Source organism: Rhea americana, unplaced genomic scaffold (genome assembly GCF_003343005.1).
Source record: "Rhea americana isolate MKP2758 unplaced genomic scaffold, rheAme1 scaffold_186, whole genome shotgun sequence".
NCBI classification, from domain to species: Eukaryota; Metazoa; Chordata; class Aves; order Rheiformes; family Rheidae; genus Rhea; species Rhea americana.
The window spans coordinates 1,497,544-1,509,197 of record NW_028185994.1 but is presented as its reverse complement, the minus strand read 5'-3'; the positions used below and the strand labels follow the sequence as shown (position 1 = coordinate 1,509,197).

The following is an 11,654-nucleotide window of genomic DNA, read 5'->3' as shown; positions in this document are numbered from 1 at the left end:
TTGCAGCAGGGAACTGAGAAGGGTTGACACAGCTGCACATAGCACCCCGAGTTTGAAGGACTGTGACTCCTTTTCAGCAAGCCTCCAAAAGAAGTGGGGAGAAGAGGGTGGAAGGGATGCTATTGTTTCCTATTCTTGGGAAGCAAAACTTTCCAAGCACACAGCCGAGTCCCCAGCTGAATAAAACCAGGACCACGCTGCACTGCTGGGTGCTGTGGTGCTGCACACTCACAGTGGAAAGATCCTACTGCAAAGAATTTTATCTGCCCCCCRAAGAACGTTAAAACAACCTGTGTTTTCATCCTCTCCTACCATGTAACAGCAAAGTGCTCAGTGAACACATACTGAAAGCCAGATTTCTGGGAGATTGTTTTTAAGCAGGTGTTAAATCTCTCCTGCCACCTTTCTGTTTTCTTTCTCAATGTCATCTGCGCAGGTTTCACTTRAACAGGGCATGTTAAACAGCACGAAGGAACAATCCGAGGAGCACACCTCACTGACTGTTTCACCAACTTAAGCAGAGACTTGCCAAGGAGAAATGACAGGGACAGATGAGCTCCAGTTCCTATTTACTGGAGTGCGATAGTCTCCACAGAAGAGACTGAACACCCAGATTTCCTAGGATGTGTTTTTTATGGCCTCTCCTGGGAGCAAGAGAGTTGGGACCTGCTCAGTTTTTCCTTTGTGCTAGAACATGTCATTGCATGTCTGAAAAAAAAAATGAAGGAATGGGAATTCAGGTCAGAATTACTCCTCTTTTGGAGGCATCTCAGAACCTCCCACTAAGAATTCCCAGCTGCAGTCTACTTGAGATACTAGCTCAGCAATGACAGCTATGTTCAGAATTAAGTACAGATACAGAAAACAGAGCTAAAAATGCCAGTGGATTCAAAGAAGTCTTTTTTTGCTTTTCCTTATACATCTGTAAAACAGAAAAATCATGCCTTGGCACTGATTTAGCAAAGCCTTTTGATATATGCCTGCTTGACAGCAGTGGGCCTCTACATGTTGCTTAATAACCCCTCTTTGCCATTTCTGGCTAAGAGCTTGGAGATCAAAGGTAGAACTACTTGAGCCTCCTGCTTTGACCTGAAGATTCAGATTTTCATAGTAGCTCCTTTCTGGTAATCTAACACATACTGGCTAGCAAAATGCTCAATTACAGTTTTAAGTGTTTTCTGAAACAGGGCCAGAAGAACCTGCAACTGGAGGACTCCATCATCCTATTCAAACAGCAGCATACTCTGCAATGCACCCAAGCCATCCAGTTCTCAAAATTAAATGAACACAACACACCCAGTGTTTCTCTTTAATAAGCACTCTACAATTTTCTTACTCTGATATTATCTTTAATATGAGTTAGCTGCAGATGGAAACAGGGACAGACTGATCTACGAAGCTTCTCCAGTGTCACGGGTGATGTCAAAATCCACACTTTCACCTTGTAGAGGCTCTGGGCTTTGCCTCAAAGCAGGAGCTCACTTGGCATAGGTTCCCCTCTCAGACCAGCTAGGAGATTGTTGGCTGCCAGCACTGACATGGTGTTCCTCGTGGCGTAGGTGGCACTCCCAATGTGCGGCAGAATCACTGTGGAGGACAAAAAGAAGGGTTGCCTTGCTCCGTTTCTTATGTTCACTGACCTTTTGCAGTCTTTCCTTGCTCCAACCCTCCCAGAGAGCTTCTGAAAGGGATCAGCAAATACAGTCCTGCACCAGCCATCTGGTGCATTAATACATGTTAGGGCAAAAGGCTGAAGTCTGCTCCAAAACATCATGATGACTCTTACTATTGGGTACACTGGAAAGGTACACTGGAAGGGTGTATTTAAAGGTGAATGATCTTTGTAGAAAGAAACTGGAAAGCTCTAGTACAGTCATGGCAGAAGGTTTTTTCCACCTGTGTGAAAAGGCTATTTTTATGCAATGTAAAGAAACAAGCCAGTAGCCAGTGCTGCTTTAATGATAAATTGTCAAAAAACTATAATGGAAAATCACCTGCCCAGAGTGTGGAGCAAAGCCTACATTCCAGTCTATTTTCATTCCACAAACAGCCTCTATATGTAGAACCCCAAATACTCTATATCCTGTTGGTTTGGAGGGAAAAGGTCCTTCTGCGATGAACTGTGGAGCCAAGTCCTTTCTTCCACAAACAAGAATTGCACTTGGGGTCTCTGCATGCTGCAAAAGCAGTGTCCACACCTCTTCTTCCTTACCTAGCCAGTGTTCTTCCAGCTGATGAAACGATTTGGCAGTTTTGTGTGAAAACTACAAAAAGTTTCAGAATCATCAAAGTCTCACTTCYGTGAAAATAAATATTCTCTAAATGTATGTATTTATTTTTTTTCTTGCTTGGTGTTGTTCCAGAGTTCTACATTCTCTGAGGCCCTGCAAATTATTTCCAGAAAGTCTCAGCTTTTATCATTCCTCACATTATCTATTATGGGATCCAGATACAACAGAAATAAAAACAAGTTTTTAACATAAAGATAATCAAAGTAACAGCTATGAATGTAGACTTCAATAATGGATACCTAGTGATGGACAGTTCCAAATTTTCACTCTGAATTCCCTGCAGTTTCTTTTTAGAACAGGTATTTCCTCCTCATAAAACATACTTCCTTGAAAGGGGACATTCTGTTGCCTTCTACACAGTCAGTCTGGTGCTTTTCCAATGCAAAATGAAGATGCACATACTGAATCTCATCCTTAATGAGACAGCTTGACCAACTCGGGTATGCAATGGGAAGCTGCTCTGGCCCAGGTCACAGACCTCAACTCTGGAGCACAGTASACTACCCAAATGAAACAGAGACATTCATGCAAGGCAAGGCACTATTRCATTTGAATAGGCAACGAAGCTGCAAACAATCACAGCTAGTAACATTTTAACTAGACCAAGTTGCTCTGCATTAATTCCCATCTCTTTTCTGCCTCCAGGGATACAAGCAAATCTCCCGACCTTACCTCTTAGTAAGTYCCTCTTCACAACTAAATTGATTCACATGCTTTTTCACTGTTTGGTGGAGGAAGAGAAGCACTACTGATATCAGCTTGCATGGGAAGGGCCGAGTTACTCTTTGAATGTCATGCAGTGGAAGCTGGTGACTACACCAGGAATAGACTCTAACACATTCCAGTCTGTTGGCAAGCCTGTTGTGTCTGCAGGGACAGTGGTTGCAATGGTGAGCTGCAAGGCTATGGAAAACACCAACCACCACAACCTATTGATGGCAATAACATGATTGTACAGAGATCTCAGGAAAATGCTGTGGGCAGCTAGCATCATGCACCTCTACGGTCACTGCACTAAAACATCACCCTGCTTAGCATGGGGTGTAATTCTGGGGAGACCACTGGAGAATTAAGAGCGATCTTCTACTGAATGGGGTGGCGGCCCTGGTGACAAGGGATACAGGTAAGGCAGAATTACTGAATGCCTTCTTTGCTTTGGTCTTCACTGCTAAGGGCAGTTCCCATGAATCCCAGAGCCTGGAGGTAAGGGAGAAAGTCCAGAGAAGGGAAGACTTTCCTTTGGTTGAGGAGGATAGGATTAGAGACATTCTGGGCAGGCCAGACATCCACAAATCCATGGGCTCAGATGGGATGCACACCCACAGGTACTGAGGGAGCTGGTGGGTGTTGTTGCCAGGCCGCTCTCCATCATCTGAAAAGTCCTGGAGAACTGGAGAGGTGCCTGAGGACTGGAAGAAAGCCAGTGTCACTCCAGTCTTCAAAAAGGGCAAAAAAGGAGGACCTAGACAACTATAGGCTGGTCAGCCTCACCTCCACCCCTGGAAAGCTGATGGAACAGCCCCTTCTGCATGTCATCTCCAGGCATATGGAGGAAAAGAAGGTGATCAGGAGTAGTCAGCATGGATTCACCAAGGGGAAATCATGTTTAACGACTCTGATAGCCTTCTCTGATGGCATGACCGGCTGGGTAGATGAGGAAAGAGCAGTGGACGTTGGTGTAGCTTGACTTCTGAAAGACTTTTGACACTTTCTCCCTGAACATCCTCCTCCATAAGCCCAGGAAGTGTGGGTTAGATGAGTGGATACTGAGGTGGATTGAGAACTGGCTGAAAGGCMGAGCTCAGGGGGTTGTGCTCAGTGGCACAGAGTCTAGTTTGAAGGCCTGTGGCTAGTGGAGTCCCCCAGGGCTCAGTCCTGGCTTCCATCCTGTTCAACTTCTTCATCAGTGACCTGGATGAGGGGATGGAGTGCCTCCTCAGCAAGTTTGCTGATGRTACCAAGCTGGGAGSAGWGGCTGAKACACCWGAGGGYTGTGCTGCCATTCAGAGAGACCTGGAGAGGCTGGAGAGCTGGACAGAGAGGAACCTCCCGAGGTTCAACAAGGGCAAGTGCAGGGTCCTGCACCTAGGGAGGAATAACCCTAGGCACCAGTACCAGCTGGGGGCTGACCTTCTGGAGAGCAGCTAGGCAGAGAAAGACCTGGGAGTGCTGGTGGATGACAAGTTGACTATGAGCCAGCAATGTACCCTTGTGGCCAAGAAGGCCAAGGGTCTCCTGGGGTGCAYTGGGAAGAGTGTTGCCAGCAGGTCGAGGGAGGTGATCCTGCCCCTCTCCTCAGCCCTGGGGAGGCCTCATCTCGAGTCCTGTGTCCAGTTGTGGGCTCCCCAGGACTAGAGAGACATGGAGCTACTGGAGAGAGTCTAGTGTAGGGCTACGAGGATGATCCGAGGGCTGGAGCACCTGCCCTATGAGGAACGGCTGYGAGAGCTGGGCCTGTTCAGCCTGGGGAAGAGAAGACTGAGGGGGGATCTGATCAATGTGTACAAGTACCTGAAGGGAGGGTGTCAAGGGGACGGGGACAAACTCTTTTCAGTTGTCCCATGGGACAGGACAAGAGGCAATGGGCAAAAACTGAAGCACAGGAAGTTCTGCCTGAACGTGAGGGCGAATTTCTTCACTGTGAGAGTGACGGAGCMCTGGAACAGGTTRCCCAGCAAAGCTGTGGAGTCTTCTTCTCTGGAGGCATTCAAAGCCCACCTGGATGCAACCCTGTCTGGCATGCTCTAGGTGACCCTGCTTGAGCAGGGGGATTGGACTAGAKGATCTCCAGAGGTCCCTTCCAACCTTACCCAGTCTATGATTCTAGGATCTACTGCCTCTGTTTCAGATGCTCATGCTTCCATTTCAACAACCTGAGAAAGCTGGAGCATACCACAGGTAGGGTTCCTCTTCTCCTGATCTACCCTAACCTCCTCCAGAGGAGCCACAGGCACTTGTCCTAGCCCTGACACATTCCCCCACACCTGATGCCTGTTACCATCCACAGAACGGGCTGAGTTTGCTGTGGCTCCTCATTCCAAGTGTATGTTGCCTTGAGCTGCACTCTCCATGGCCCATTAGATCCCAGGCTCTCCAGAGGCGGCAGSTGGACTACCTGCAAAGAAACCTCTGCCTATCCCATAACATGCACACTTACACTTCAGCTCAGAGCTCCTTAATTCACTGACATCTGTGGGCGAACTTGCACGCTAGGAAAAGGCAAGCACTTAAATGAAATGTACTTCCGAATACATATACTAAATCTGTACCCTACAGCCCTGACTTAGAGTGGATAGCCTAGCTGGTGAATCCTGCAAGGGCTGGAGYGCTCCCAAGGCTGAGACTCTGCTAGGTAGAGTCCATACAGGAAATTATGCTAGGAGAATATACGCACTGAAACTTAAAGCGACTCCAGAGACTGGCAGGACAAATGCAGGGATTCTGAGATTCGTATGTAAGTACCTGCTGGTACTGGACTCCTTTGCAATTTTAAGCCCAATTTCTCAGCTGACTGAATGCTGAGATCAAACCATTAGGAAGATATTAAAAAAAAAAAGAGCCAATCTCAACTATCTTTTGCAAACAGGAGGCTGCAAGAGAAGGGACAGAAAAGGTCCCAGGTTCTGATACAGCAACTTACCACAGTTCTTCAGGGAGAGCAGAGGGTGATCAGGGGGCAGTGGCTCTGGAGTCGTGACATCCAGGCCAGCAGCTGCAATCTGGCCATTGACTAATGCATCATACAGGTCCTCCTGGTTTACAACAGCCCCTCTGGGAAACACAGAGCAGACAGAYGCTCACACCACTCCCAAGTAGTCCCACTGGCTCCTAAGGATGCACTTCCACATGAACATGAGCACAGCAGCCTAGGCAGAGGGAGCTGTATAGCAAAGCTAAGACACAGGCCACAAACATGTTCAGCTGTTCTTGCTATGCATGACACCCTCATGCTGTGCCACACTGAGTCTCCAGGGGCAGGCAGCTTGTTGGCTGGCTGAGCAGAATTCATATCCATTCTGGATGCATCTGAATTTTAAATATACATAAGCTCAGATGTTCACTCTATTGCAGAGTGGGGAATAAAGGAGGCATCTTTCCTCTATCTGAGGGACAAGAAGTCAGTTTTTGAAGTTGCAATATCCCCCTGTACTAGCCCAACTTCTCCAGGCATGGTGTGAATTACTCTTAGTTGCCCACTGATAGCTCACCATTCACTGATGAGAAGAGCAATGCATCATAATAATACGAAAAACTACCGAGCATGAACAGTGCAGATGGTCTAGGCATGCACAGGCAATCAGCTGGACACTGCCCAGAATGGCTAGGCTTACGGTACAAGTGCCAGGCAGCACAGATTCTGCCCTGGCATTGTACTTAGCAAGAAGCCAGTGAGGACAGGAGGCTACTGCCAGGATCAGCCACGCAGCCCTATCCCAGCCATCTCCTTCCAAAGCAAGTTGAGTGCCAATGACTTGTTCAGGTGGTCACAGTGCTTTCCTGAAGACTTGCTTAGCCTCACCCTCTTGTGACTCCATCCATCCCACCGGGGCTAGACATATGGCCTGGGAAAGAAACAGAGCATGTAGCCCCCTAAACAACTTATCATGCTTTTGGCTTCATTACAAGAAACGTGGAGATGGAGAGAGTAGGCCACAAGCTGGACAAACTGTCCTTGTGGCTTCAGCAGGGATAATTTCACATGCTCCCTGGACTCGCAAAACAAACATATCTCACAGACTATGCCCCTTTGCAACCACAGCTATTGTCAGGGTGTTACAGCCATACCGCCCTTGCAGTAGACTCCTACCTGCTTGTGTTGATGAACACAGAACTTTTCTTCATTCTGCAAAAGAAATCCTTGTTGCATATTCCCTGGGTTTCGGGAGTCAAGGCACATGTCACGACAATGAAGTCTGATTCTTCAGCCAGCCTCATGATTGGGACTGCGTAGAGAAACACAGATCRCAGCTCTGCTCAGGGACTTCACTAAAATATCTCAGGAACCCTCATATTTGGGAAGACTTAGCTGACCTTTCTCCAGGGACAGGGAGAAATGGGGACTGGCAAATACCAAGCAGAAACTACAAAGAGAGATGGAGCTATGTTCCTACAGATATTATTGTAGTGTTTTATTTCACTTGTAATTAAAAATCAATCCAGAAGAAAAAACAAAGAAAGCTTCAGTCACCTAGCCCAAAGGGGGCTTTAGTATGTACTTCACATTTAGATAGCAATATGATGCAGTGACAGTTTATACCAACACTAAACTCTCTCTCTTCATTACTTACAGATAATGACTTGTGCAACTTTCGCTCTTGGATGCAAGGGAAGGAAAGAACAGGGAGCCTGACAAAGTCTAGCAACACTTTTCAATGGGAAAAAATGTAAAAAGGGGCACCAAACTGGAAATGTGCTTCGCTTCAGACTGAAAAATTAATGCTTGATGCAAGACCCAGGATTCAGATAGGCCTGCAGAAAAATCCCCCATTCAGTAGCCACCAGATATCCCCAGGCTTGGTTGCACATGACATTTGTTTTAAGACATAAGTTTAAAGCCAATGTTTGTTTCCAGCAGCCAACATCTATTGTCAGTTATGATCCCTGGTAAGTCTCAGCTTATCCCCTTCTCCTTGCTTCTCCTCTGCTGTGGTACCTTTAGGTAACCTACTGGGTCCATATAACCCTCCCCCCACCCTTATTCCTTCTCCTCCTGAAGGCAGCTGCCACTTTCCCCTTCAATTTCACTATTTCATTCTATTTGATTTTGAGAATGAAATGGAGAGAAAATTATAAATAGACACAGGAAAGATGGAAGTTAAAAGCATAGAAATAACAATAGCCGAAGTTTGCTAGTTAAAGCTCAAATGCATCAAGCTAACCTACTTTTAAGAGTGGTTGAGTCACAAGAGTCACTTAGTCAAAGGAATCWGAATTTGTCATCCAGATCCACCATATAACAAACATTCAGGGTTCACTGTCAGCTACTTCTGATTCCTTCACAACATTTTAGTCCCGCTATACAGATGAATCCTTCTGGAAACCTCCAGCCTTCAGGAACTTTTCAGCTCCAAATCTTCACCCCTCTAGAGGACATGTTCCTAGAACCATCTAATTTGTGCTGTTCGCTACCCTGCAGCTAAAGATTAACTGTCTTCCCTGCTTCATTCTTATTTCTTACCAAACTCAGCTTGAAACTCTGCAGCAATTTCTGGTTTCGGGTGACTGCCAGCATACAAAAATTTCTTGACTCCAAATGGCTTTAGACGGCGGGCAACTGCCTGTCCTAGAAACAAGAGATGAGACCCTCCAGGCAGTGTACAAACTTCTGCAGACAGGCATATAGGAGAGAAACTACTACCCAGGCACAGAGTTGAAACGCTGCTCTCCACTGTCCCCGAGGGGTCATCTTTTGGCAAGCTCACATTCGGTTTAGCTGAAAGTAAAGCAACTGGTAGAATATATCTCTCACTAAAGGATCACTGTAGCCCGTTTAACTGGGAATGCTCCTGTGGTGCTTGATTCAAGTCTGGAGTATGTCAGGAGTGGAAATAAAGGCCAGATGTCTCTCCTCAAGGGAGCATGAATGAATTCTCAGCTACAATGAAGCTGTAGCAAATGGGATGTTAGGCATAAAGCARCCTAGACAGCAAATCAAAAAGGCAGTAAAATAAGCAATCTGTTGACCAAGTCCACAGCTGAACAGACAAGAGCATATTATTTTTGACTTTGGGATGTTCGTTTAACTGAAAATTTAGAGAAAAGCATCCAGTTTACATTCAGATACACTAGACGTGAACACTTGAATGCTCAAAAATTTAAGGTCCAGGCCTGACGAGTCAAGATCACTTTTCCACGATGCTTCAGCTAGTCTTCCTTGTGGTTCTAACACGTTTTAAAGAGGGACAACAGGGGAAAACTATTTGGCTGGAGTTCCAGGAGTTCTCTGCCATAACTGGAGACAGCTAGATTTCGTACATGACACACACTTACCTATCCTTCCCAAGCCTATGATGCCCACGATACTGTCAGACAGACCATAACCACACATCCACAAGGGCTTCCATGTTGTCCAGCCACCACTAGCAGAGAGAGTGAGATGGGAATACGCATTAGAAAAAAAAAAGAGAGCCTACCTCAAAGCCCGGCGCAGTATCTGGACAAGTACCTCGCAGATTACAAGCACTACAGAGGTTTCAGAATCTCTGTCAGACACAGGTGATCTTATAAATGGGGAAATGACCAAGCTCTCAGAGGCAGCTGTTTCAAGCTATCTCTGTGGCCTCTGCAGGGATCTGCACAAATCTTCTGTAAGCAGCAGCAGCCTTGGGACTGATTTCATTTATGCACTACTAACCASAGCCCTGGAAATGGCTGCCATACAACTGACTATGGTCAGATCTTTCATTTCTTCCTCAAAGGGCTTGGAGTAACCTCAGTTGCTCACTTCCACAGGGGAGTTCAGAGCACACTTCTGTTCTTTTAACAGCCCTTGAACAATATACCTCCACTTACAGAAGTGCAAGGGACTCCATGTTAGCCTGCAAGATATTTACTACCGGTCTGGTGGAACACTGGCTTCAGGCCCATTTCATTTGTCCACTGTTGCATGCATTYGCCCGCAATATTTAAGCCAGGGGTGACTTGAGCTCAAAAGCTAGCCCCTGCTCCAGCACTTGGCTGCAAACACTTACTTCTTCACCTCCTCTGCTGACTCTGGCAGCCGGCGGCACGTAGCTAGGAGTAAAGCCACAGAGAGCTCAGCAGTGGCATCAGTCAGGACATCAGGTGTGTACCCTACRCGGATCCCTCTGCAAGGCAAGCAGAGTACTCAGGTCTCTGAGGAATAACACTGCTGATTGTGGAACACTACCCCACATTTTCAGGAAAGATACTGATATTATGCTTCTTCTAGGTATTTATGTTATCACTTGTGAGAGGATATTTCTTTCACATGAAGACTTCCAGCTGTGGTTTTGTCCAAGCAAGATGGAAGTTGCAAAGCTTTCTTTCAATGAAAATCTACCCTGGGGGCCTGTGCTGAAGCAACCTGCAGATCTACTGCACTAACTGCAAGATGAATTCAGAGTTTTCACAGTCTTCCTCTGTCTCCTTTATTCCAGCTTAATACTCTGCTTTCACTCTGTCATTCACAGCTAGGCATGCAGCGAGGCAAAAACAGTGATATAGGACAGAAGCCACCAGAAAGAAAGAAACAACATATTTGGAAACCAGCAGGCAAGGAACAAAGGTTACCGCTTTTTAATTTCATGTAAGGCAAGGTGGTCAAACCCCACAGACATAGTGCTGATGACTTTCAGGCTGGACCCTGCAAAACACCAGGAAAATGCTCAGAATGGTGAGTAGTCAGWATCACGCCGACTTGACAACAAACAGCAGCCACCAAACCAGCAAACCAACCAACCAAGAGAGGACAGAACTCTTGCAGTGGTCACTCTGCAATTCAAATCCACACGTTTTTTCATCCACTGGAGTTCCAAACAATGGCTGGAGCTGAAACTAGCAAGGAGGAAATACGTTTTTTTTTTGTTTGTTTGTTTTTGCTGGAGTGTTTATTTTGTGCGCTACACAAGCAGCCAGCCACTGGTGTCCCATTGGCAGGACTAGGAGACTCTGCCTGAAACACTGACTGGTCCACCCATCTCCCATCTGCTTGGCTACTACAAGGATTGTCTAGGGCTGCCTGTACCCTAGCAGCTTGCTGCCTGTAGGGACAGAGAAAATAACCTTGGAATAACTTCTAGATATCATCCGAAAAGCCATGCCTAGAGCTCAGGACTAGGGGGACTTTCAGACTAGTTCTGCCCAACCTCCGGAACATGTGGATTTTGGAGGGACCAAGATTTGTTAAAGAGATGCAACTTTATCAGCGACTCTTTGTCCCTGAGAAAATCTGGGAAATCTGCCCCTCCTATTAAAACAGGAACTGATGATTTGGGCACTGTTTTGGCATCTTGCTCCCTYCTCCCCCTCTGTCACATCCAGTGTTTCTTCCACCTTCTCTGCTCTCCTTCCCTCCCAACTTACGCTCCTTGGAGCCGGAAGGCGGCCACGGGATTTGAGGGCCACCCCGGAGCCCACCCGTACGCACCTGCTGCATCAAGGACCTCTCTGTCTATGCGGTCGGACAAGAGGCAGAGCAGGCCCTGCTTCCCGGCTACCCTGGCCAGCAGCTCAGCGCGCGGGATGGGCTCATCCGAATCCCACTGCTGCACGGCGCACCTGCGGGCAGCGCCGGCAGTCACGGCGGGCACAGCTGCCGCTCCCGCCCCGCCGAGCCGCGGGGTCCCCGCCGCGGAGCGACCCACGCAGCACCCGCCAGACGGGCCAGGGGCACGGGCTGCC

At 47.2% G+C, this 11,654-nt stretch overlaps 1 protein-coding gene across 1 annotated transcript in view; it reads right to left on the bottom strand.

Moving 5' to 3' along the window:
- Window positions 1-1,327: 1,327 nt before the first annotated feature.
- The window catches only part of GRHPR (glyoxylate and hydroxypyruvate reductase), a 23,495-nt gene continuing 13,168 nt past the window's right edge, over window positions 1,328-11,654 (bottom strand). Inside the window, exons 6-13 of the mRNA XM_085302144.1 lie at window positions 11,401-11,649; window positions 10,545-10,617; window positions 9,983-10,099; window positions 9,282-9,370; window positions 8,470-8,574; window positions 7,099-7,234; window positions 5,932-6,062; window positions 1,328-1,587 (exon numbers count right to left, since the gene is read on the bottom strand). Coding sequence (XP_085158270.1) covers window positions 1,466-1,587; window positions 5,932-6,062; window positions 7,099-7,234; window positions 8,470-8,574; window positions 9,282-9,370; window positions 9,983-10,099; window positions 10,545-10,617; window positions 11,401-11,649 — 1,022 coding nt within the window. The 3' untranslated portion in view covers window positions 1,328-1,465. The remainder of the gene's footprint in view (window positions 1,588-5,931; window positions 6,063-7,098; window positions 7,235-8,469; window positions 8,575-9,281; window positions 9,371-9,982; window positions 10,100-10,544; window positions 10,618-11,400; window positions 11,650-11,654) is intronic.